This window comes from Centroberyx affinis, unplaced genomic scaffold, assembly GCF_046629955.1.
Source record: "Centroberyx affinis isolate AG114_WGS23_722 - 3 ecotype Tasmania unplaced genomic scaffold, CSIRO-AGI_Caff_v1 ptg001579l_1, whole genome shotgun sequence".
Taxonomy (NCBI): domain Eukaryota; kingdom Metazoa; phylum Chordata; class Actinopteri; order Beryciformes; family Berycidae; genus Centroberyx; species Centroberyx affinis.
This window is the reverse complement of record NW_027280029.1, coordinates 28,323-55,921: the sequence shown is the minus strand read 5'-3', so window position 1 is coordinate 55,921 and position 27,599 is coordinate 28,323. Positions and strand designations below refer to the sequence as shown.

General features: G+C 40.8%; 1 protein-coding gene across 1 annotated transcript; it reads right to left on the bottom strand.

The window, feature by feature from the left end:
- Window positions 1-1,725: 1,725 nt before the first annotated feature.
- On the bottom strand, window positions 1,726-26,960 carry ric8a (RIC8 guanine nucleotide exchange factor A). Its single transcript, XM_071527833.1, has 14 exons — window positions 26,877-26,960; window positions 19,867-19,914; window positions 13,458-13,671; window positions 10,953-11,101; window positions 10,735-10,815; window positions 10,447-10,546; window positions 9,722-9,909; window positions 8,583-8,677; window positions 8,208-8,358; window positions 7,647-7,742; window positions 6,275-6,419; window positions 3,843-3,987; window positions 3,568-3,687; window positions 1,726-1,870 (listed from the first exon to the last, which is right to left on the bottom strand). The coding sequence occupies exons 1-14, from the start codon at window positions 26,958-26,960 to the stop codon at window positions 1,726-1,728; spliced, it is 1,761 nt and encodes a 586-aa protein (XP_071383934.1).
- Window positions 26,961-27,599: the final 639 nt, after the last annotated feature.

Sequence of the window (27,599 nt, the reverse complement as noted above, 5' to 3'; positions counted from 1 at the left end):
GACATGATTTCGCTTATGTGAGCCATATCGTTGTATATATCGATATAAAAAAAAATCCTTATGATTATCGTGATATTCAATCATATCGTCCAGCCCTACACTATGTTGATTGATAGTAGGGTCTATGCTAACACTTTAGCATACACTATGTTGAGTGATAGTATAGGGTCTCTGCTAACACTTTAGCATACACTATGTTGAGTGATAGTAGACTCCATGCTAACACGTTAGCATACACTATGTTGAGTGATAGGGTCTATGCTAACACTTTAGCATACACTGTTGAGTGATAGTAGGCTCCATGCTAACACATAAGCATACACTATGTTGAGTGATAGTAGGCTCCATGCTAACACATTAGCATACACTATGTTGAGTGATAGTAGTCTCCATGCTAACACATTAGCATACACTATGTTGAGTGATAGTAGACTCCATGCTAACACATTAGCATACACTATGTTGAGTGATAGTAGGGTCTATGCTAACACTTTAGCATGTTGAGTGACAGGAGGCTGCTAGCAGTATCTCAAATGTGTGTAGCATGGAGCCTGCTATCACTCAACATAGTGTATTATAAACTGTTAGCATGGAGCCTACTAAAGTGTTAGCATGGAGCCTACTAACTTAACATAGTGTATTATAAACTGTTAGCATGGAGCCTACTAACTTAACATAGTGTATTATAAACTGTTAGCATGGAGCCAACTAACTTAACATAGTGTATGCTAAAGTGTAAGCATGGAGCCCATTCTCATTCAACATAGTACATGTACATCAGAACCAATGATCTACTGGGGACACGTGGATGATTTGAGCGATCATGTTTTCATTAGGCTTTCTTAATGGGTAAGTTGACCAACAGAACAATCTCCCAAAAAAGAAATTCCATGAAGCTGTCCCAGCCCAGGAACTAAAATGAGTACATTTAATAAGACAGTAGTCTACTAAATCGTATTAGTAGACTACTGTCATGTGAGGCCCTCTAGGTCACGCTCTGATGAAGGCTGCACAGGAGAAACGTCTGTCTTTTTAAACTTCAAAAATGTCTGTGTTGGCATGCCAAGGCATTTTAACTCTTGATAAAGGAAGACAATAGCCTGAGTTTTCTCTCAACAAGCCTGAGAGCCATTTTAGGACCTGACCCACAGTGAAACTGACATGTAGGATCCATGAGGATGTTGGGGAACTTGGCCTTGCCTTATCTTAAAGGTACAATAAGTCATATTTTTACTGCTCCTATAGCATAAAATGAGCATAATATATCTGCAGGGGGTTGATAGCTTTGTTGATCAATAGCAGTATTTACTCAGTGTTTACTTGGCCAGGTGCTGAGATTTCTGGCTTTCAAAACTATGGTCTATTATATGGATTATTGGTCCCAGGGAGTAATAATCAAAGTCATAACATAACTTAAATGTGTAAGAAGTAATGGCTTTTTTTCAATAGCAAATCCACACTGCTAATGAGTGTCTGTATGTTCAGCCAGGAAAATCACCCACGCTGCGTTTTAGCTCCTCCCCCCCCTTTCGGGCAGACCTTGCAGTGAACCCCACCCCGACGCTCCCGAATTCCCCTTTCCCCTTCAGCTCCACGACAAGTAGTAGGCAGGAACAAGTTGGACCATGTAACGTGTAACTATGTTAAAAGGACGAGGCAGACGTCGTCGTGTCGGTGTCGCGGTCGCGGGTGTGCGTGTCGTCTGCCTGTGCGCGCCTCGCGGGTTTACTGAGCCTCGTCTTCGCTGTCTGAGCGCGGCGGGTTCTGAGGCTGGACCGCAGGGTTGTGGACCAGTTTGCACAAGTCCTCCGGGTTGATCTCCCTCAGCTTCCCGTCCATGCCGAGCTGCATCGGCTGGATCAGGTTGTTCCTGCGGAGAGGGAGAGAGAGAGAGAGAGAGAGAGGGAGAGAGAGAGCAAAGGTGAAAGCTAGTGTGAGTGTACGCATGATCGTTTTTTAAAAGGTACAGTGCAACGAGATTGATATTTCCCAATCTCGTGGTAATGTTTAACCAAGGGCCGGTTAATGTAACGTTATCTAAAGCAGTGGTTCTCAACCTTTTTCATATCAAGGACCCCTAATTTAGTCCACATTAGGGCCACGGACCCCCATTTGAAGAGATGTTGTCTCTCGAACCCAAATTTGAGAATATTTGTATTGTTAGATATGATTTTGTCCAGAATTCCATGACTCTGTATTGTAGGTAGAGAGATAACAGAGAAACTATGATCAAAACAGTCATTCTTCTACATTCTCTAATTGTGTTAACTTCTTGTAAATGAAATAATGCTGAAGTTTAACAATTCATCAATTTGCTGGGGACCCCCCGGAACCCCCTCAAGGACCCCTGGTGGTCCCCGGACCCCACGTTGAGAACCACTGATCTAAAGTGTTATAACTGTGTAAATTTCTGGTTGTTAACGGAATCAAAACAAGAAAATGCAATCTACTTTCTGGTGTAAATTACATCAAATTAACAAGATTGTAAATAATCTCTGATTGGTTGATAGTATGCGTAGTTAATGAGCCAGGGATAGGGTGTAAGAAAGAGAGGAGTAAGGCAGTTGAGAGCATTGGAGGCTGTTGTAAAAATGACAACAATGCGATGTAATTCTGTCCATTGCAGGCCACCGTAAGCTGTGCCAGAGCCCTGAACATGTTGCTGGTCACTGATAGAATATAATAAAAGCCTAGTCTATGACTTTTATCACCCTCTACCCGTGACTGTACTTCCCCTTTAACTCGCCATGCAATGTGCAACTGAGCTATTTTAAACGCTTCTTTTTTTTTTTAGTCCAACAGAGAAAAAAGTAGAAGGGGAGGAGATCATATATTATTTATTACATTCATAGAGTCAAGCCACGGTGTGCTGAGTCTTACCATCCTGTATCTGATGCCTTCATGCATGTATTTATTGGGCTGTGAGGTGTTTAGAGGCAACTATGAACGCCTCTCCCTCTGCAGGATAGCAGGGATGAATAATTGTAGGCTTTGTAATTACTTCAGTAAGATAGGGCAGTGATTCTCAACCTTTATCATATCAAGGACCTCTATTTAGTCCACATTAGAGCCACGGACCCCCATTTGATGAGAATCTGGCAATATTTGTATTGTTAGATATGATTTTGTCCAGAATTCCATGACTATCTGTATTGTAGGTAGAGAGATAACAGTGAAACTATGATCAAAACAGTCATTCTTCTACATTCTCTAATTGTGTTAACTTCTTGTAAATGAAATAACGGTGAAGTTTAACAATTCATCAATTTGCTGGGGACCCCCTGGAACCCCCTCAAGGACCCCTGGTGGTCCCCGGACCCCACGTTGAGAACCACTGAGATAGGATAATCATTTGGATTGAACAGACAGGTGATGAGCCTTTACTTAATATTATCACACTGTTTTTACTTGTTTGATACAGTCAAGTCCTATTGGAAATGCACTGACTATGGTTATGGGTTCCAAAATAGCTTAGGAATTAAACAATAGACGTGTCATAGATACAATTTTTGAAATGAATTATACATGATCAAATTTGTGTGTGTGTGCAGTTGTGTATGTGTTAACCTTGACAGTTTGTCAAACATGTTGACCAGCTTCATGGCCTCATATTCTTTCTGTTCCTCTGTCATCCCCTCCATGGGATTGGGCTGCTCCTCCTCTACAACTCCTGTTACTGGGTTTATACTGGAGAGAGAGAGAGAGAGAGAGAGAGAGAGAGAGAGAGAGAGAGAGAGAGAGTGAGAGAGAGAGATGAACTAACTTCATGATGAAGTCAAAAAACTTTTCTTTTTTTTTGCTTCGCTTGGATTTTGGGATGTAGGGAAAGCGTTGGTACTGACTGGGCCTTGGCCTCTCTGTACTCCTCCGTCTCTGAGTCTTCGTCTTCAGAGTAGATCCCGGAGTCTCTGCCCCCCCTCAGCAGCCCCCTGGCAGCCAGCAGGCCCGCAGCGTTACCGTAACCAGTGTACTTAATGAACCTGGAGACTGCAGAGACAGAGATGTACAGAATATTACAGTCATTACGGTAGTATTTTACACAGTAATAACTAGCCGCTACAGCAAGGCCTTTGGTTGTGCTTTTATGCACTTCCATCTTCCTCGGAGTATATGCACATAAAATATTCCAATTCATTTGGAACGATAAACCTGATAAAGTTAAAAGAACGTATATTAAATGAAATTAAATCTTAGGTTAAATAAATTAAGTTAAAAGGACAAAGACATTCAAATCTGATACCGAAACTACATGTAAACCATAACTGATTCTCTTGCAAATTCATTAAAAAGCTTCATCCCCTATGTGATTATAATCTTCTTCCATTTCTAAAGGTGAAGTCTGAACCCTCTGCTACGTAATATTCATCTTCAAATTAGGGCTGGGCGATATGGACAAAATCAAATATCACAATATTTTTGACCAAATACCTCGATATCGATATTGGGACAATATTGTAGGGATGACTATTGGTGCTTTCACAAAATATTTACACAATGAGATTTTTGATAAATAATCATCAGTAATGTGGATATAATGACTAAGTGGGTAAAGGCAAATAATAGAACAGCTAGAACAGTCTGGTAAGTTCAGAAAATGACATCACTTTACTGTAATGCAGCCTTTAAAACCAGGAAAAGACACTTATGCCATATCACCATATTACCATATCCAAAATCTAAGACGATATATAATCTCATATCACAATATTGATAAAATATTGATATATTGCCCAGCCCTACTTCAAATATCCCCCTTCTTGAAAGAAACAAAACATTTTCAGTTCCAACCACCGGGAAAAATAGATGATGTTGTGTTGTCTGTTGTTGTGTTATAGTTTAGCTTTTTTCCCCATTAAAAATAACACAAGATGGTGTGTGTGTGTGTGTGTGTGTGGGGGGGGGGGGTTGATAATAGACAGACAACAAACATTAATTCTATTTTGTTCTAGTTTGTGCTCTTAAACCACCAAATCCAATCTGCGATAATCTAATCCACAGAAAGAAAAAGCCCAGCAGCAATAAACAGACAAATGTGTTCTGAACAGATAGAGGTTCTGCTGTATCTGGGGTTAATTCACAGCATGCGTTTTTTTTATTTTTTTTATTTCTTGAAAGACTTGGGACAAGTGAGAAGATAAAGAGTGAGTCGCTGGGCGAATCTTGCCTTTTGCTTTTTTGAAACAAATTTCAAAAACTTAGAATGCGTTTTTTGAAATTCAACTGAAATTGAAATATTGAAATTCCTTCTGACAGCCTTACCAGACACTAAGAAGAAGACATTTACTTTACTGCCGTCCAGTGGTGGAAAGTAACTAAGTACATTTACTCAAGTACTGTACTTAAGTACAACTTTGAGATACTTGTAGTTTACTTGAGTATTTCCATTTGATGCTACTTTATACTTCCACTCCACTACATTTCAGAGGGAAATATTGTACTTTCTACTCCACTACATTTATTTGACAGCTTTAGTTACTTTTCAGATGGAGATTTGACACAATGGATAATATAACAAGCTTTTAAAATACAACACATTGTTAAAGATGAAACCAGTGGTTTCCAACCTTTTTGGCTTTTGACGTCTTACAAAAAGCAGTGTGTAGTCGGGTCACATTTCAGATGTCTATGAGTTGTTAACAGCTCCACCAAATAGTGATTTTTCCCTCTAAACCTCACATGGTTTCATTTCAATAAATGATCCAATATTTCAGCAAAAATCAAAGATTAGAGAAAAAGTCCAAAAACTGAAAACAGATTTGTGTATCAGAACTTTGTTTTTTCTTCTTTCCTCTCCCATTAATCATCTCACGACCCCTCAGATTTATCTGGTGACCCTTCGGAGGGGCCCGACCCCTAGGTTGGGAACCACCGGACTAAACTAGCTAACTGTATATAAAGTAGTTCAAACTAGCTCCACCTCCAGCAGCTACAACAGTAACATGCTGCTTACACACTGATGCTTCAGTATTAATAATCTAATGATGTCATATATAATAAAATATCAGTCAGAGGGACCAAACCACTACTTTTACTTTAATACTTTAACTACATTTTGCTGCTAATACTTATGTACTTTTACTTAAGTGGGATTTTTCATGCAGGACTTTTACTTGTAATGGAGTATTTTTACATTGCTGTATTGGTACTTTTACTTAAGTAAAGGATCAGAGTACTTCTTCCACCACTGCTGCCGTCACTTTCCAGGATTTCTGGGTATTGAAGTCCTCGAAACTCATGACATAAATGTAACAAATAAACGAGCAAACTCCCTCACCGCTTTCTTTGCAGAGAACAAAGAGGAGCTCGGCGGCACAGTTCTTGACGTCGGTGTCGATGTGTGTCATCAGGCGGACTAGCTTGTTCCTCAGAGCGTTGCCGACCTCCGGCCTGTTCTTCACGTCACGCAGCGGCGGCAGGACCTGCACACACACACACACACACACACATACATACACACACACACACGAGTCATCGCCTTTGAATCATCGTGTTCCTGATGAGCTTCAAGACTGGCATGAATGACACCGTGAGACAATTATCATAATCAGAGCCATCATACAGTACGCACAGTATGCAAAAACAAATCGAGTTCATGACATGATATTAAATTGAATGTCTGATGATTATATTGTAAGAAATGCTTATCTGTGTGTATCTGTACTTCAAGTTCAAGTGTTACCATATTTTCAGACTCATTTCCCCATAGAGTTCAATAGGAAAAGTACAGATGCCAGCCTGTGTGTGCCTGCCAGCTGTATATGGATGTACTGTCTGTATGCCAGTACACAGGGGCCTAGACCAGTATAGAGACCAGTATAGAGACCAGTATAGAGACATGGTGCATTGGTGTGGCAATATACTGAATAGGACTGGCTCTGGGTCACTTTCAGTTCAGTGCAGTAATTCAAGAAACTAGAATTTATAACCTCCTCCTCTCCTCTCGTTTCCTCTCTTCTCCTCCTTTCCTTGTCTCCTCTCCTTGTCTCCTCTCCTTGTCTCCTCTCCTCTCTCCTCTCCTCTCCTTGTCTCCTCTCCTCCTCTCCTTGTCTCCTCTCATTGTCTCCTCTCCTCTCCTTTCCTCTCCTTGTCTCCTCTCCTTATCTCCTCTCCTCTCCTTGTCTCCTCTCATCTCTCCTCTCCTCCTCTCCTCTCCCCTCTCCTCTCCTTTCCTCTCCTTGTTTCCTCTCCTCTCCTTGTCTCCTCTCATCTCTCCTCTCCTCCTCTCCTCTCCTTGTCTCCTCTCCTCTCCTCTCTCCTCTCATCTCTCTCCTCTCCTCTCCTCTCCTCTCCTCTCCTCTCCTCTCCTCTCCTCCATGGTGGGACACACAAACACAAAAACCGCTCTCCAATTACAGTAGTGGGATTGGATTTCCTTCTAAATCAGATTACAAATTTGGACATGAGAAGGTTGCGACAAAGCTATTAGAGGCAACGCAATAACTATTCCAAATCTATTTATCTGTTACCTAAAGCTGCACTGGATAACTAAAAATGTGAACTCCAATACCCAGAAATCCTGTAAGGCCATGTCAGCAAACTGCATTCTCACTTACGGAGACATGCAGTCATCAAACGTTCCCGCTGCTCATAATTCCTGTCACCCCTCTTCCTTATGCGCCCTCTCTGCCTCGGCCTCGGCTACTGACCTTTGACCTGAGGAACTTGCGGGTCTCTCGGTGGATCCGGGCGCTCTCCGTCAGCAAGTTGAGGGACGGGAGGAGGGTCTCCTTCAACTTGTTTCCCTGGGAGAGAAATGATTATTACTATACAGGGAGACTGGAGACAGGAGGGGAGCGCTCTCTGCCAATATGGACTATGGTTCAAGGTATTCAAAATCAAAATTATTAGTTGTATTCACACCAGTACAATCAACTCTACTTACAAAAAGCAAAAAGTAATCTGCTGCAGTTAGCGGTTGATTTGAAGTTCATGAATAAAAAATATATATAGCTATATATCTTGCTGTTTGCCTATTCACCAACACTGAATACCGCACTGAAACTTTTTAGCATATTTTAAGGCTATTAATTCAAATTCAGATTATGATGTTCTATCAAAACATATCAAACAATGGTCTTGGTCTTCACCTTGGAACCTTTTTCACTCATAGGCTTTTGTTCTTTCATTGCCTTAAGGAACATTATTTCAGCATTTCATAGTCAATGAACACACACACACACACACACACACACAGAGCCGCCTCTCACCCGGTCAAGTCTTTTCTCCATGAATTGCAGCAACATGTTGACGGCGTCCATGTTGACCCCCATGTACTCAATGGAGCCTTGTTGGACCTTGGGCATCAACAGCACGTCCAAACAGGGCAGGGGGAGGTTGCCTAGCAAGTTGACTGTATGACTGAGGGGGAGAGAGAGAGAGAGAGAGAGAGAGAGAGAGAGACAAGAAATATGATTACCATTCTCCAAACTGTGGAACCCCTCGGTTTAAAGTATCATCTTATCTTTGTTAAATTAAGTAATCAATCTATCATTCAATCAGTAGAAAAGCTGGTTTCAATGGCAGTGAAGTGAAGGAATGAGTGGAGTGAGAGACAGTGTGTGTGTGTGTGTGTGTCTTCCAACCTATGGAACTCCTCAGTGCGTTCCTCTCCATCTGCTTGGCTCATTAGACAGTGTCTCAGAATGGCCCCCAAATGTCTGTACTCTGCTGCTTCCTCCTACACACACACACACACACACACACACACACACACACACACACACGTCACTCATATATTCCACACACGTTCTGACACCCATCACCACTGGCAACATGTGGCTTTCTATTACACAAACCAGTAAATAGCTAAAATCTCATTTCCCGCATCTTCTTCTTTGGGAAAGGCTGAGCTAACCGAGAAAAAAACCCAACACAAAATCCCTTCTGTTACTTCTGCTGTTACAAATTAGCGCGCTGACAGTGACAAAGCGGCTAATAAAATGTCGAGAGTGCCTTCTGCAGTGATGATGAGTGCCTTCAAATCTTGTTCACATTTTGCAAAGTGAAGCATACTTTTCTTGCATATTCAGCAGCCTCCACCGAGGAGAGGAACTGCACAGAACTGCTGAGTGGAGTGAAGTGAAGTGAGGCTGCAGACACACCGCAAGACTTGAAGTAATACATGAAGAGAAGACTTGAGACTCGACTTGACTTGGGTTCTGGTGACTTGGGACTTGACTCTGACTTGGGTTCTGGTGACTTGGGACTTGACTCTGACTTGTACTTTGATGACTTGAAAAGGTTTCTAAAGTCTTGACTTGAGATCTTGTGTTTGTGTAAATGACTCAGATTGAAAGTGATGAGATTTGTTCCAGCAGACGACTGAATTTCAATTCTGTTTTCTGAATTTGTATGGAATGATTGGATTTATTGAAGTTGAAACTGATTCTAGAAATCACACTCATGATGCTCTTACCAAGTTTTAATCCTATTAAAACTACTAAAAACAACTGACTTGACTTGGTGTTCTATATTTAGAGTTGGGACTTGCCTTGACTTGTGCCTCAAGACTTGAGACTGACTTGGGACTCGTATCAGATGATCTACTTAATTACTCACTTCTTGTCTCAGTTCTGGAAAATCGGTACCGGTCTACCTCTTATTATTATTATCACTATTGTTTCTAGCAGTATAGGTGATATCAAAACAGTATTTCCATTACTTCCATGGCTAATACTGACACTAAAACAAATGCACTAAGATCTGTCCTCATCCTTCTCACCTCGTCGACCTTGCGTCTGGTCGTGTCAAACGTAATATTGAACAGTATCTTCAGGATTTCCATGGCTCGTTCTGTCTGCTGCCGGCTGAGGGGGGGCAGTTCTTCGGGTGGGACGCCCTCTGACTCCGCCCTGGCCGTCTCCAAGGTGTCTGGCCAACACAGACCCAACGTGGCGTCCAACTGGTTCCCTAGGAAATACACAGAACAGGAAGCCATCATCTTATGTTCTAACCCTAACCTTATCTTATGTTCTTCCACTTGCATTTGCACCCATTCTTGACTTAGTCCTTTGCCAATCTCGGAACCCATCATCTATCGGTCTGACAACGATTAGACTCTGGGGGCGACAGCCAATATTTCGGGGTTTCCGGTGTATCCAGCGGACATCCGGGCCAAGACTTCCTCTTCCGAAGAGGCTCTAATCATCGTCAGACCGATAGACGATGGGTTCCGAGATCATTGTGGTCATTTGCTAGCTTGTGAAGGCTTTTTCCCAATGTTTTTTGGCAGCTAACCCACTACCTTCATACATAAGGAATGGGCAGATGCTAACGCAGGGTAGAGGCTGGGCATGGTATCCTCTGGCAGGGCAGCTAGGCTGAAGACAAAAGGCGATTGGGCCATCAGGGCCATTGGGCTTTGGAACATCCTACCGCAGGAGCTGAGGGGTTTCCTGATGTTGGTTACCTAGGAGAGTGAAGTTGGTTACCCGGGAAACTAGTTACCTAGGAGACTGATGCCATGGAGCTCTTGGGCCAGCTGTGCCCTGACGTCGACTCTCAGGGCCGTCAGCAGAAAGGTGAGACGCAGGTCAAAGAAACGTACCTGAGAGAAGGCAGAGAGACCAGAGCTGTGGTAGACAGAACCTATCCCAGCAGCAGATAGTTTGGCCAGGTTGCACTATGGTACCATGTTGCTGTCTCTTCTCTAGAACAAGGAACTGTTGGCAGTTTCATCTATCTAAAGTTAACTCAGGGTTCCATCTAGTCATCTTCATAACTACACATCCATACCTCATGGTTCCAGGTGGGGTCATGACACTGCTTCAGCCTCTCTGCCACACCCTTCATCAGCTGCAGCTCGGCCGCTACCACCTGCCAGTCCACCAATCGGTCAAATCAATCAGTCAATCAATCAATGGATAAGCAACAAGCAAATAAAACCATCATATTGATTATTTGTCTGAGCCCTTTTACGGGTAAATGTAGGACAAGAAACCGAGCGGACCGACCTGCCCCGTCACGTTGTGCAGCAGGATGTTACAGATGGACTTCAGAGCCTCGACAATCACTTCCAGGTCAGGGTTTTCTGAAGGAGGCGGGGCTTCCTTCACCACCTGGGTCGCTCCTTCTGCCCCGTCCTCCCCCTCTCCACCCTCGCCTTCCCCTAGGAACAGAAAATAAGGTGAGGTCAAGCAGTGTCAAAATACTAGGAGAACGAAAACAGGGAGTAGTCAAGCACAACCACAAGGGCTTCGACATGGTCTTCCTACTCTCTACGCCACCTTGCTGCTAAAACCGTAAACCTGGAAGGGGTCAAGCAGTGTTAGAATCAGAATTTGACTGATATGAATTTTTGCAGCTGCCAATATTTGGTGCCAATATTCAATATCCTTAAATTTGAGTAGGCTATTCAGTGTTTCCCCCAGAATTCTATTCTCAGACTGTAAAAAAAACCTCATCTTAACAAGTCATTTAGTCTCATTTTCAACCTTCGGATCTTCATTTTCTGCCAATGAGGTGAGATAACTCCACTTGTTTCCAATGCAGTTTCACTTGTTTCGGGAATTTTCTACAAATGAGTGTGAATATCTTGATTCTACAAAATTCTTACTATAAAACAAGTTGATTTGCATTGGAAACAAGTGGCATTATCCAACCCCAATAGCAGATGTTTTAAGCATATTATGATTTTAGGACTCAATAGTAGATTTTTTTGCAGTGTGTCAGGGTGGAAAAGCCTCTGAAACAGCATTTAGACCATAATGGGACACTAAAACTCTCCACTGAAAGCCAGACTATGAAATAATTTTAGGTGGGTTAGCAGCTCCTTAATTGTTGAGGCAGGTTTCATTGCTGCTTTTACAGCCAGGTTTGCAGCCATGCTTGCTCCACATAACACTCCACAGTTGTTGCTATAGTAACTGGTGATTCTGTGCAAGCTTTGTCTTTACAACATTGAGCATCTTTTCATGGTGTTATGGAGGATATTGTTACTTAGTACTCAGGGTACACTCAGGATTGAGTTTGAATTGATAGAATACACTTTCTTGATGCCCCAGTAGGGAAGTTCTCTTTTTACCCTCTGGTTGGGGTGCAGGTTCAGCACCCCTGGAGCAGGTAAAAGTTTACTATCTTGCTCCAGGACCCTTCAGCAGGTATGGTTGCACAGGGGATCAAACCTGGCCCCTCCACCTGAGGGACGACCTCACTAACCAAGAAGCAGGCCTGCGACCGGAAGGTTGCTGGTTTGAATCCCAGGACCAGCTGGGAAAATGGGGGCGGGGGAAGTGAATGAGGAACACTCTTCCCTCCCCCACCAACTACCATTGAGGTGTCCCTGAGTAAAGCACTGAGCCCTCATTTTCTCCAGTGAAGATGCTCAGTGGTCACAAGTAGAATACTGTGGTTGCACTGGGCAGCTCCAAGGTGTGATTCTGTGTAACTATGCGAATGTGGAGCAGGATGTGGCTTGAAAAGAGAGCACATGATCAGTCAACTTTCCCTAGATAAATAAAGGTAAAAACATACTGGTATAACCCTCGGAGTAAAGCCTTGTTCTATTAATGGCTCTGAAACGGGTTGAGCAGCTTTATACCGGATACTTTTGACTGTAAAAATGGTGTCAGTGTGGCTATAGAGGTTTATGATACACATAGTTAAATACAGAATTAATTAAAAACAGTGAAACATTTACTCCACTTGTCATTAGATTTCATATTCATCATATAGACTGATCTATTGCACTCTGCCCAAGAGTCTGGTCCCATGTAGAGGACACCTTCCACACAAAAGTGGAGTTTGGCCAGGTTGTTCCCTCTCTTCGTCTAACACGTTAGTTCCAAATAGGTAACTTCACCATGGTGGGATACCTAAACATTTTGTTCTGGCATAGAATCACCATTTACATAGCAAGGGCCAAGGAGTAGGATTGCACAGCTAACATGGCTACAAATAAAAATGACAAAAACAATGCAAAGAGATTAGTGCCAGCAGAGATTGTATCAGAACTGCATACATTTGAATTTGTCATACTCATAATGAACAACTGAATTCAAAAACTGAATTTTTGTACGCCACAAATAGAAATTAAATGCTGTGGCTTGAAATTGGAATGCAATTATTATTGAATTTTACTTTGAACTATAATTTCAAATTACGTTTTCTCAATTCAGATTGAGCTCTATGAAACACACATCTGGGGACTCAGGAAAAGCAAAAGAGTAAAGATTCAACCCAGCTATGTCAGAGAGTGTTCTGGTACTAACTAGCTTCTGGTCGGGAACTTGTTGAAAAAAAGTTCCCGACTAAAAGAAAACCACGTCAGAGAATGTATGTCAGAGGCTAGCGGGCAGAGCAGCTAGTGAAAACTAACTTTCAAGCCATTACATTCAATTTCAAATTTTGCGTTACAAATTCAAATTAATGCAATTCAAATATAGTCTTTTTGGCACTAATCTTCCTCCATACAAACTTAACAAAAGGGGCTCTAAGAACACCTTCTGACACTGAATTACCTTGGTGGTCCTCTGGCTGGCTTTGGGCGGGCGTGGCGTTATGAACCACGGCGATGCCGGCGTAGCGGGCGAGGGTGGCCATGGCAGAGCGGCTGATGAAGGGATTCAGGCAGTGTTTGTCTCGGGAGAGGATGCGAACGGTTTCTAGACAGGCCAGCTGACACGAAGGCTGCAATTCCCTGTTCAGGAAGCCGAGCACCAAGTCCCCTAGACGCTGCGTCAGACAACAATACACCAGATGACATATCCCTAGGGATGGTGCGCTATATCGCAATTCAATATATCATGGTAGAAGTATAGGTCAATACGTATCGTGGGGCAGAGAAATGCTGTTCTGCTGTAGTAATCACAAATGAGACGAATTTATAGTATCTGCACTTCGTTATGACATTTTTAAATTGTTTTTTACATTATAGCAGCCAATGCTATTGCTAGAAAGATTTGTTTGATTGAAATAAACAGAATTCTGCTCAGTCAGACTTTGTTGTCATTAAATTTTTAGTTATTACATTATTCTTATCGTGGTTGTCTTGAATTGTGAGCATCACGCGCATCGAATCGTATCGTGAGATAAGCATATCGCCCCATCCCTACATGTTCCATTTGGAATTTATTAGGTATCAGGTTTTTAATTCTCAACTAGTTCTAATGCAAAATTGCCATCACTAGCCAGAGCTTGTACTTCTATAATGGAAATAGCAGATAGTAACTAGGTAACCCCCTCCTGCGCAAAATCCCTGAGCTCCCTAGATGGATCTCTAACTCTGTTTGTAAGAATCCCACTATGAACTCATCCTGTCCCTGCACTTTCTGCTGGGCCGACCAAAACAGCCGACCACACGCAATGTTCAGAGAAAGTGCCGACGACACAAATAGGGCAGTTCTGCCGCTGCTTCCCGATCCAACCCACAGCACTCGTAAGACCTGAAGACCTGATGAGCAATGAGAAAAAAAACGGGTCTGATGAGGTCGGAGCCAGTGAATTAGTCCTGCCTTGGCCTCCGGCTCTTGAGGCCGACTCATCCATCAGCGGGGGCCGGGATGCAGCGGAGACAGCGGGGTGCATCTTAATTTGATAGCAATTCATCTTCATCAAAAGACAAAATCCTGGAGCTAATATGGCAGAAACACTGGAAGGACACAGCAGGGGGGATTTTACAAGGATATAGCTCGTTTTCTGGTTTGTATGTGCTACAATTACAAATCAAAACAGGGTCTGGGATGTATTTGTTACTGATTGGCCCAGAGGGGGACTGCATCATTCACCGGGGGACGACATGTTTACTGCTGCCTCATTACTCTACCCTATCTCTCACCGTGACTGTCTGTTTGTCTGCCTGCTCTGTACCGGTCGGGCACAACGCTAACTTAATCCCTACCTAATGATTCCAAGTAAATCAAGTCATCGGCACCAAACTGCATCAGACAGAGAGAAGCGAGTTCAAAGAGATTAAGCTGAATGGCTGAGTCACAGGAATAGGATTGAGAATGCATGCCACCCAAACTGAGCTGGAGCAATCGCTGTTATACCTTCCTCTATCCTGCTTCTGATCTTCCACCCACAGTTGAACTCTTATTCAACCTGTTGAGCGCCCTGTTTTTGCTACCTGGGTTATTCTATATATCTGTCATTCCCTTGTTGCCTGTTGTCTGAAGGACCAGATACGCAAGAGTCAAGCATCACACATGAAAGTACTGCGCCTCTTCCTTTCCATTGTCTTAGGTCAGGTGCTTTGGGGTTTGTGGAAGAAAGCGTTTTTTTTTCAGAGGGCATTTTTCACCCTGTTGATTTGATTTTTAGGGGCATTTTGGTCCTTGTTGGGGGCTATTGCATTGAACTATGAAATACACTTGAATCGCAAATAAACACTCAATTTGTACAACTAAGATTTGTTGAATTTTAAATCATAATATACCCAGAGGTGGAAAGTAACTAAGTACATTTACTCGAATACTGCACTTAAGTACAATTTTGAGGTATTTTCAGAGGGAAATATTGTACTTTTTACTCCACTACCTTTATTTGATAACTTAAGTTACTAGTTACTTTGCAGATTCAGATTATTAATGCAAAATATAATCAACTAATAAATTGTGATGTATTATTATAGATTACTGTAAGCTACCCAGCAGTATATAAAGTAGTGAAAATACACATTAATGCATCAATAATTATAATTCAATAATATAATATATACTGTACTATTCTGAAAAGGACCATTCTGCATAATGAGTACTTTTACTTATGTTGCTTTAAGTACATTTTGATGCTAATACTTTTGTACTTTTACTTAAGTAACATTTTGAATGCAGGACTTTTACTTGTAACAGAGTATTTTTATCCTGTGATATTTCTACTTTTACTTAAGTAAAAGGTCTGAGTACTTCTTCCACCTCTGAATATACCATCACATAAACAGAGACAGTTGGAGTACACAAAAAGCGTACTCATATCTTACGTTTGCAGGAATTTTATGAAATTTTTGCCCCGAGCCCTCGTTCGTTTCATTATGTATGGAAGAAGTACCTCTTCTTACAAGCCTATCAATCAAAGGCCAACAATATTGTGTTTTCAAATGTATTCATATTCAAAGTCACTCATCTCATCTAGCTGATGTAGTGACCATATTTAGCCAGCTAAAACTGGCACTGATAAATGCGTCTGTTAAGCTGTCTTCCTATAGTCTGTGTGCATGTGTCTGTTGTGTAATGACAGCATGCAATGGCAACTAAGCTGTAGCCTTCTTCCTATCTAAGGCATAAAACCCCGTACTGTGAAGTGACTGACCTTTCACCTTTTTTCTCTGGACTCCAAGACCATTTTCGTCCTAAACCGTTTGGGTAACAAACGTTCACCGCCACACAGATTAGCCAAGGGTCAATCACAAAGTCTAATATGTGGCCAAAACCTCACGTGAGCCGGATAGTTGGCTGTTCTTTATTAGCTGTAGTTAGATCATTTTTAAATCGTTAGTAGGGCTGGGCAATAATTCAATATTATCGTTTAGTCTTTCAGTGGAACCATATTGTGATAGATGACATTGGGATATTGTGATACACAATTCTGTTGTCTAAATTGAGGATAGCAAGCAAACTGTATTTAAAAACTCAGAAGGAGGTGAAAATTTCAGAGTTTTGTTTGACTGTAATTTTGAATGCGTAAACCATATCGTGATATATATATCGGTATCAGATTTTTTCGCGATATTGATTTTGTTGAAATTGTTAGTATTGATAAAAGTGAAGGTCAGCCAAAGAAATCACTCTAGACAGGTTGATTCAGAGTTATAGGTTTCGCAATGCGTAAGTGTAACAAATGATATTAAAGAAAACATCCATTAACCTATTCATTCATTAATTCATGCATTTGTATCTCTCTGCAACCCAGATATGATTTTGTTGATTTTTAGCCTGTAATAAATATAAAAACATGTGTAACCTGTAAAAAACAATACTAAAACATCCATCCATTTATTCATTCATTTTACAAGTCTGAGATGATTCTTATCAAAACTACATCCTAACCTACCAGCAACATACTATTTCTACTGTTTCTACCAGGTCTGCCTTCAATTCACCTTCTATTTAATCAGTTCAGGGGTGGATTCTCACCAAAATTTAAATCTACTGAAAAATTGTTAGAGTTGTTATAACTGACAAATTAAGATAAGATGATGAACAAATCCTCTAGAGGAAAACATTTGTGCTAGGGTTTGACAGATATTGTTTTTTGAAAGCTGATACTAATATTTTTGTATTAAAAAAATTGCTTGTCCCAGAGCATATGCATGCGTACATTTTGGAATTTGCGTGCGTATATTTCATTAGAATCAGTTCAGGTTAAGATCTTTCCATAGACAACCAGTGTAGTATTGATCAATGCTACAATAAATATGTGATCAATCAAACTGCATCATATCCATCATATCAGAGGTGAACGACACTGACTGGACCAGCTCTGATTTCTAATAAAAGGACAATATTAATATATCCGTCTTAGCCTGATTTGTGATTTTTACTTCATTTAGAACTGATTGAATAGAAAGTGAATTGACCTGATGTCTATTTCTACGGAGAGAAACCCACAGTTTATCTCTGACGTTGTGAAACTTTTCTGTGTTTTTTTGCTGTAAAATTGCAGGAATTGTTCAATATCACTTGAAAGTGGTACTAAACTGGTACTAAGGTGATATCATGTGATTTTTACAACCACTTCCCATTAGGAAAGACTCAATTCCTTTCTGTAACAATAAGCATCCTGTACAGAAACTACTGGACATATTTGATAAACATGAGCTCAAAGTTACAACAAAGGAAAATAATGTGGTTCATCCCAGTCTTCATAAAAAATACCTCATTAACTCAACATGAGGATATTAAGTACAGCTAAAATCAGTCCATTTGAATATGTTTCATTGACATTAACTGTGTAGTTTATTTATAAAACGCCCATTGCTGTATGAGGCAGACTTTGTGTTCTTCTGAAGGATCAGGATGAATGGACACTAGTAGGATGCAGGTTAAATGAAAAACAAAGTGACTCAACTGATATTAATCTTAGTATTCTTACTCATATAAGACCTGCAGGGTGAATAAAACTCCAACTCATTATATCTATTAATATTAATAGTGAGAGACTGACCAGTCTCTCACCAAGATTGGCTACTTCCTCATACACATCCTATCTCATCAATTACCCCCTAATGCCTCCTTATATAGCAAAATCCCATTGGCCTTATCCATTGCGGTGTGGTAAATTAGCCAAAACGACAAACAATGTCCGTGTTGTGTTTTGGTAGAGACAAACTGTGGGCTCCGTTTCTCTAAGAGACAGGAGGGACACGTTGCCATACTGATACCTCTTGCAACTTCCCTTCCTAAGGCACCGAGCGCCAGAGACAGGGAGAGACAGATGATACAGAGGAGGTGAGAGTTACATTTAAAAAGGGTATGTGTGAAATTCCATGCGCTGCTCTACTGACGACTTCCATGTTAAAATATGGAAATGCACGGCAGGGTAGACGTGCCAGTTAAAGCTGCACTAGGCGAGATTCGTCTTATCGGTCTAAATCACAAAGTGAGAAGAGCGTCCCATCTCCACTAATTGAGATGCAGTAGATTCTCCTTATTTATCTATTTTAATGAAGTTTTGGGTATGGACACTGGGAGGAAATCTCCACACAGGAGGGGATGAATCAATCCAAAGTGTCTCCTAAACAGCAGTGAGCAGCGTTCCATCCAGAGAAAGCTGGACTCACCAACATTAGATCTTTGGTATCTTTGGTATAAAGCAGTGGTTCTCAACGTGGGGTCCGGGGACCACCAGGGGTCCTTGAGGGCATCCCAGGGGGTCCCCAGCAAATTGATGAATCGTTAAACTTCATTATTTCATTTACAAGAACAACTACAGAATGTAGGAGACTGACTATTTTGATCATAGTTTCACTGTTATCTCTCTCCCTACAATACAGATAGTCATGGAGTTCTGGACAAAATCATATCTAACAATAAAAATATTCTCAGATTTGGGTCCGAGGGACAAAGTCGTATCAAATGGGGGTCTGTGGCCCTAATGTGGACTAAATTCGGGGTCCTTGATATGAAAAAGGTTGAGAACCACTGGTATAAAGCATCACAGACGTGCTGTGTGACGTTTACTGACCTCACCTTACAGGATTTCTGGGAACTGAGGGTCAGATTTCTCAAACAGTTAGCCGCCATTGTGTGAAGTTGTCTAGTGCAGCTTTAACATCCGTGAACTACATCCAAACCTTTACATGTTACATTCAATATTGTTAGCTGATTTGCATCACCAAATAATGGGAAAATTGAAAACATTACAACAAACCACATCACATATTCCGTTATACGAAAGATGGAGCTGTATCAAATTTTTTGCAGCATAGTATCTGATACGCAAAAGCACTTCAAATTCATTTATTCCTTTTCAGGGTGGCAGGGGTTTGGAGCTTGTCCCAGCATGCACTGAGACACCCTGGACGGCTCTCCAGTCCATCACAGCGCTAACACAGGTAGACACACACTGATATTCATAGCTGTGGGCAATTTACAGTCTCCAATCTGACTGTGGGAGTGAAATTGACCTATGTCTATTTAAAGAATGGTCTTTCACAACATCAGTTTACAGTGATGTATACATGAATTTGATTTCTAATATCTGAAGTAGTATCATCCCTGGGTAAGTAAAAGTTTAAAAATCTGTTTTAAAATCTGTATCTGTAAGTAATATCAATGTTGTCACTATGAATTTCCCAACAAAAATAAGCATTTCTCAGTCAATCAATCAATCAATCAATCAATCAATCAATCAATCAATCAATCAGTCGATTAATCACTTGATCCATCAATCAAAATAGTGAAGATGAGGACTTAACAAAGGTAGAAATACCTCTCTGTCAGCTTCCTCTTCCTTGCTGAACGTAAAGCATTGGTTCTTCTGTAGGGAGGAAGGAGGAGAAGAAGAAGAAGAAGAAGAAGAAGAAGAAGAAGAAGAAGAAGAAGAAGAAGAAGAAGGCAGAGAGGGAAAGGGAGGAGGAGAAAGAGAAAACATTAGAAATCTTGAGGATGTAGCAAAACACACATATATACCTGCATGAAGATTAAAAAGGAAACTGTAAACTTGGGAAACCGCAAATAGCAGTGCCAAAAACACTTCCTGTCAGTGTCCAAGAACAGGGTCCTGTCCTGTGTATTTTAGTGTCCTGTCCTGTGTATTTAGTGTCCTGTCCTGTGTATTTTAGTGTCCTGTCTAGTATATTTTAGTGTCCTGACCTGTGTATTTAGTGTCCTGTCCTGTGTATTTTAGTGTCCTGACCTGTGTATTTAGTGTCCTGTCCTGTGTATTTTAGTGTCCTGTCTAGTATATTTTAGTGTCCTGACCTGTGTATTTAGTGTCCTGTCCTGTGTATTTTAGTGTCCTGTCCTGTGTATTTAGTGTCCTGTCCTGTGTATTTTAGTGTTCTGTCCTGTGTAATGTAGCACTTTTTTCTGTGTATTTTAGCATCCTGTCTTATGTATTTTAGTGTCCTGTCCTGTGTATTTTAGTGTCCTGTCCTGTGTATTTTAGTGTCCTGTCCTGTGTGTTTTAGCGTTCTGTCCTGTGTATTATAGCATCCTATCCTGTGTACTTTAGCGTCCTGTCCTGTGTATTATAGTGTCTTGTCCTGCGTAATTCACTGTCCTGTCCTGTGTATTTTAGTGTCCTGTCCTGTGTATTTTAGTGTCCTGTCATATATTTTAGTGTCCTGTCACTGTCATGTATTTTAGTGTCCTGTCCTGTGTATTTTAGTGTCCTGTCATATATTTTAGTGTCCTGTCCTGTGTATTTTAGCGTCCTGTCCTGTGTATTTAATGTCCTGTCTTCTATATTTTAGTGTCCTGACCTGTGTATTTTAGCGTCCTGTCCTGTATATTTTAGTGTCCTGACCTGTGTATTTAGTGTCCTGTCCTGTATATTTTAGTGTCCTGACCTGTGTATTTAGTGTCCTGTCCTGTGTATTTTAGTGTCCTGTCATATATTTTAGTGTCCTATCCTGTGTAATGATGATCGGTCGTAAAAGGTGCAGGTTTCCTCTAACAAGCTCGGCAAGTCCTTTCGAAAGAGTTGCCCGTCAGATGTGGGCATGGAGACGGAAGCAAAAGCAACGATCCAGAAGAGGAAATGGATACGCTTGCAGGCACTCACAGTGTGGGCCGGTGTGTGAAGAATTCCACTAGTGCGACTGTCGAGCCTGTTCACACTGTGGAGTCTGAAGCCTTCGTCTCCTTTTGTCTGTACAAACCTGCCGAAAAGTTGCTTCCACGGCAAGCATACCATTACCATCAGATTCCTAGGGCATTGGCAGTGTTGTCAAATCCTTCCTAAGTCTGTGCAATGTTCAGTAGGCAGTGCTGAATACTCAAAACGGGGACAATTTTGCAAAAGAAAATGGGCATAAACCGAACTCAAATTCAGCATATTGAGGTATACCTACACTGCCCGTCAAAAGTTTGGACCCACCTGATTGAATGTACTATGTTTTTCATTCGCTTAAAGCCATTTTGATCTAAAGGCTTAGGCTTAAATGCTTGAAATTTCTTTCTTAGACAAATATAAATAGTGAAGTTGATCCTATGTATGAATTTCTTTCCAAAGCCTTTGCCTTTCCATCAAGGCAAAGGGCGGCTACTTTAAAGAATCTAAAATATAAGATAGTTTGGATTTGTTTAACACTTTTTTGGTCACTGCATAATTCCATTTGTTCCTTTTGATGTCTCTACTATTATTCTAAAATGTGAAAAATAGTATAGCGGTATATATAGCAGGCCGTGCAGCCTACATGGCAGAGCCTCATGTCACGTTAAGCGCCTCATCTCTCGGAGCTCTTTAGTAGAGTAGGATTTGACTGAGCCACAGGAGACTATTTGTGTATCAGAGTATCTAATCCTATTGCCTCCCAGCTCAACTCCCACACAGCTGAGGGTCCTGTGGCCGAGAAAATCAAAACGTGCCTCAGCGCTGATCTGGGGTTAGTGGACAGCAGTCGTACAGTTGATGGAAAACGACGCAACGTTTTGGCTCCGAACTCTGCAGTGTGAACAGGCTTGCTGTCTGAACTAGCTGAATTCTCCTCCACTAGTCACTGGGTCTGTGATTGGTTTAAAATATCATGTCACTGGTTGTGTTGCCTTGTGGAAAAGCATCTCCAGTTCCTTTTCCAGTTCAGCCAACGGAGTTGGACGAGGGTTATGTTTACTCCCTATTCCGTCTGTTTGTTTGTTGTGGGCACTCGAGTCACATGACTTGGACTCGAGTCACAATTTTTATTGTTTGAGACTTGACTTGACTTGGGTTCTGGTGACTTGGGACTTGACTCTGACTTGTACTCTGATGACTTGAAAAGGTTTCTAAAGTCTTGACTTGAGATCTTGTGTTTGTGTAAATGACTCAGATTGAAAGTGATGAGATTTGTTCCAGCAGACGACTGAATTTAAATTCTGTTTCTGAATTTGTATGGAATGATTGAATTTATTGAAGTTGAAACTGATTCTAGAAATCAAACTCATGATGCTCTTACCAAGTTTTTATCCTATTAAAACCATATTGCATTGAAAAGTCCTAGATATTTAGTTTTCTTTAAGATATTAAATTGATACTGGACTCTTGATTTGTTCTGACTTGGCTTGCTGTTCTACATTTAGACTTGAGACTTGACATTAATGACTTGGACTTGACTTGGACTTGACTTGGTAATCTACATTTAGACTTGAGACTTGACATTAATGACATGGACTTGACTTGGACTTGACTTGGTAATCTACATTTAGACTTGAGACTTGACATTAATGACATGGACTTGACTTGGACTTGACTTGGTAATCTACATTTAGACTTGAGACTTGACATTAATGACATGGACTTGACTTGGTAATCTACATTTAGACTTGGGACTTGACATTAATGACATGGACTTGAATTGGTAATCTACATTTAGACTTGGGACTTGACATTAATGACATGGATTTGACTTGGTAATCTACATTTAGACTTGAGACTTGACATTAATGACATGGATTTGACTTGGTAATCTACATTTAGACTTGAGACTTGACATTAATGACATGGACTTGATTTGGTAATCTACATTTAGACTTGAGACTTGACATTAATGACATGGACTTGACTTGGTAATCTACATTTAGACTTGGGACTTGACATTAATGACATGGATTTGACTTGGTGTTCTACATTTAGACTTGAGGCTTGACATTAATGACATGGACTTGACTTGGACTTGACTTGGTAATCTACATTTAGACTTGGGACTTGACTTGAGACTTGTGCCTCAAGACTTGAGACTGACTTGGGACTCAAGCAAAGTTGACTTGGTCATACCTCTGTTAGGCTGTTAGCAGGATATCTCAAAGAGTTATCAATGAATTTGCACGAAACTTCGAGGAAATGTTGGTCATGGAGCAAGGCGGGCCTGATTAACTTATCATACCAATTGGCCAAAGGGAAGCATGGTGGTGGGCGTGGCTTCACCCTTAAAGGCATACAACGTACGAACGGATTCACGTAACAACATCAAACTTTGTGTGCCTATCAGCAGACAGAAGAAGAAGCAAACCCTCCGTTATTGGCCCAATCAAGAGGATTTCTGCACCTTTATTCTCCTCAGATTCCCTCAGTTGCCTTTGTCGCTCTTTCACCACAACCACAGTTCTTGTTTTCTGAGTTTTTGTCATTGCTATTTTCAGTTTCTCAAGGTTATGGTTATCTTTTTAACCTTTGTTCGCCCCCACTGGTGTGGAGTGTAAATAAACTAACAATACAATGCCACGGAGAGTTTACACACATTTCTATGCGGTGACGCGTTCGACTGTGTTTCTATTTCGGGAAAGTTTGACTTTGACGTGTGCGGCACGCCACAGACGTGACATATCAAACTGCCCAATGAATTTTCTTTTTTTGTTAGACAAGCCAGCTCTTTCTGACGTGTAGGCCTACAGTCAAGGAAAAAGGGATCATTTAAAGAATTTATACATTATTTAATAGTTTATAAAGATGACTATTAAATAATGTATAAATTAATACCTTAGTTAACATGAACACCATTAGTAAATTACACATTAGTTAACTGTTAATTACGGGTTAGTTAATGCTTATTAAGCATTAACTAACCCTTAACTTAGTGACCCTTATTGTAAAGTGTTACCATAAAAACATTGATACAAAGTGATGATGATAAATGAAGATGATAAAAATGAGTGTGCATTTCAGTTCTGGAGAGGCAGTGGGAGTCAGATATTGTAGGCCTTTTTGAAAAGGTTGGTTTTGACTTTATTTTTGAATAAAGGGAGTGAGTCCTATGGGCACTTAAAGTCACACTGCAATGGAAAATGACTTTTTTGCCTTTTTCGCTAATTCTATCACACCATACATCGATTTGACAATTTATGCAAAAAAAAGACAAAAAATGTATTTAATTGTATTTTTATATCAAAATCTCATTACTTTCACTTTCCTCCTTTTACTTTCCTGAAAAACAGAAAAGCTTTAGTGGTGACATCATCGTGTACCAGGACGCGTATATAAAGATTCCAACCAATAAAACCATCACAGATTTTTGTACACTCCCACCCCTCCTCCCCTCCCATTAAATAAAACTGTGTTTCTCTCCCTGACTGATATCCCATTGGTTTACACTTTTGAATGATTCCTATCATTAAAAAAAAAAATCATCGTTATGTCCCGACCCAATATCCTGTTTCAACAGGAAATACATCATATTAAAGGAAGCAAGATGCTCTCAAAATGCAGTTTCATTATGACTTTAAAGAATAACAAAACGCTAGACCACTTTTGTGGGTTTGCTGCCATCTCATGATTTAAAGTAGTAGTAGTAATTAGGGCTGAACGATTATGAAAAAATATCTAATTGCGATTATTTTGACTGATATTGCAATTGCGATATGATTTGCGATATTAGAGGGAATGATCATTTTTACATCATTATTCTCATTTTCATTGAAAAACGTATTAAAATGATTATGGTGTGATTTTTGCGGGGATCTGTACCAAACAAAGATGTTTTCTTAAGTCTGTAGAATATGATGTGTAGGCCAGGACATCTCTGCAGCACCACAATATTTCATTTAAAATGCTATTTTGACACATTTCACCTTTAACAAATATTGCGCCTCCTGCGATTTGAAAATTGCAGTAGGCCATATTGCGATTTCGATAAAATTTCGATTAATTATTCAGCCCTAACTCAAATCCCACCTCATGCTGTGCGGTTGCTTCTCTCTTTTCCCTGTCCTGTCTTGCTTTCTGCATATTATCAGTGAAACGGGTCCTCATCCAACACCTAAGGCCCGAGGGATTTTCACATCAGATCCTACAGCGTTTCCTCTAAATACATTCACCAGTGGTGGGCCACCGAGGCAATGCTGCTAGAAAGCATAGGAAATAGATCAAATGCTTCAATTTATTTAATGTTTTTAGAATTTGCGAAGAAGTCAGTCTCGTGACAAGACCACCAAGATTCCCTGTTTGTAACTGAGTTCCCCTGATATCAAGGAAAATGAAAAAAAAAACTGCCTGTGTTTACTTCAATACACTGTTTTGGTGCTTCACATTTATCATGACATTTCTTAGCTTAAAGGGATACCTTGACATTTGGAATTTTAACACTTGTCACATTGTGTATGTTTCTACAGTATATTTGTCCTTCACTTCCCCAAACTTTGTATTGTTAACATTCCTCATTGAGCTCCAAGGTCACAAGCAAGTATTCATCTGTGTGTGTGTGTGTGTGTGTGTGTGTGTGTGTGTGTGTGTGTATGAGATACATGAAAATGTTTTTGTCTCATAGTCATTTCTCTTATTCAGGCTACTATCCACTGCAGGCAAAATGTGAATTAGGGATGAGTTTCTCTTGGTGTCTCCCCTTGCAATAGGTTTAAAATGATTCAGAGTGGTTTCCAATTGCATTATTTTACTATCCTGATGCAAGACCCACCTTACAGGAACTTCTTCACTTGTAATAGCGGGGGGAAAAAACCCCTGATGTAATCAAAAGTTCTGATTTTGAATTTCAGACTCTGTAAACTGTACGCCAGACTGAAGACATTTTCTGCCTCATTAGGATCTCCTCCTCAGTTCGGCATATATTCGATATACCAAGCACAAGCAGCGTGTATTTTTTAATACAATTTCAACTTTTAGAATGTGTTCGCCTATTATTCCCCCCGGGTCTTCAAAAATGCACCGTTGAGAACGACAGTGTAAACCAAGGCTAACACTTGATATTTTATTGAAATAAAATGTTCCTCACTGGGGAACTTTTATGCCAAATTTCCCGGTGGTTCAACGATTCGTAATATTCGTAGATACTTGAATAGCGTTTGGCATAAACTATCACATTAAATAATTACTACAAGTTCCCTTCAAAACCCCTTAACCTGGCCGACAAATTCAATGTTCAGACTTAACAAAATGTCATGAATGTTTGTGAAAATAAGTACACAGTTTTGTTATAACACACTGGACACTGCACGAGACCAGGAACATTTCTCTACTAGCTTAAATTGCTTTTATCTTTGCGCGCGCGTGCGAGCGTGTGCGTACAGGATTATCAAACGAGCCGCAAAAAGCTTCAGGTAATAATGATAATGCAGAGCATCACCTAAATTGAAAACTAATCTGTTTTCTAAGCTAGGGCCTGAAGCTCGAACAAAATAACTGTCATTATTCAGGCTACAGTAGAATAGACGCAGCGAGTGTTTACAGCATTACGGCGTCGGTTTTGTATAAACTTTAGCTTTCAAAATGGATGAGCGACATTGGGCCGATTTGAATTGAAGTGGGGTTTTTATCATTTGGCTGCTGTCGTGATAGAGATGTTTATTTACCTCCTGGTTGTAGGTTTGTAGAGCCACCAAAGCAGCGTCTTGCTCTCCCGTCTCCATTTGCTCTATAATGGCATTTAAATCCATTTTCATCGCTGTTCGGCTGGCTGTACTTCTCTCCTGAAATCGCGTACCGTTACAACAGGACTGTCAACGCTCACATATGACTGTATGATGCCTGAAGCTCTCCAGCCAGCGACAGCGATTAACCTAACCGAGAGGATTTGTGCAAGCTTATGCTGCATTCACGTCCTGGGGGAAAGACGGGAGATACGAGCTTTCCTCCTGGGAAAGGTTACCTCAGCTTTCAGATGGTAAATACTACTAGAAAATACTGTTCACCTCAGCTTTCAGATGGTTAAAACTACTTAGGAACTTAGCTTTTTTGGTTTGTGGTTGACATTCCAGTGTGTGGTTTGCTGTAAAACATGAACTCAAATCTATAATCACTAAGTTCATGTGTGTTCAGTGTGAAAAAGCTGACCAGGAGCAACCAAAGTCTATAGAAAACTTCAACCGTGGCATCATGACGGCTTCATATTGGTTTAACTGTTCCAACCCGGTGCTTTTATCCATCAAGTATCTCCAATCATTATTCCAATTGGACCCGAATGCAGCATTAGCTTCCATACCAGCGCAAGGCATTTTGGGTCATGCAGTTTTCAAGCAAATGTTTTCTGTGGTGGATGCGTGGGAGGCTGACTGCTGGCTGCCTTCAAGGTCTAA

Bases quoted from the DNA above. Each gene is read 5' to 3' on its own strand.
- ric8a (XM_071527833.1), bottom strand. From the start codon at position 26,960: ATGGATTTAAATGCCATTATAGAGCAAATGGAGACGGGAGAGCAAGAC. The intron at 9,910-10,446 runs GTAACTAGTTTC...TGTATTTCCTAG, and splicing joins CCATGGCATCAGTCTCCTAG to GGAACCAGTTGGACGCCACG. The intron at 1,871-3,567 runs GTTAACACATAC...CCCTCTCCGCAG, and splicing joins ATGTTTGACAAACTGTCAAG to GAACAACCTGATCCAGCCGA.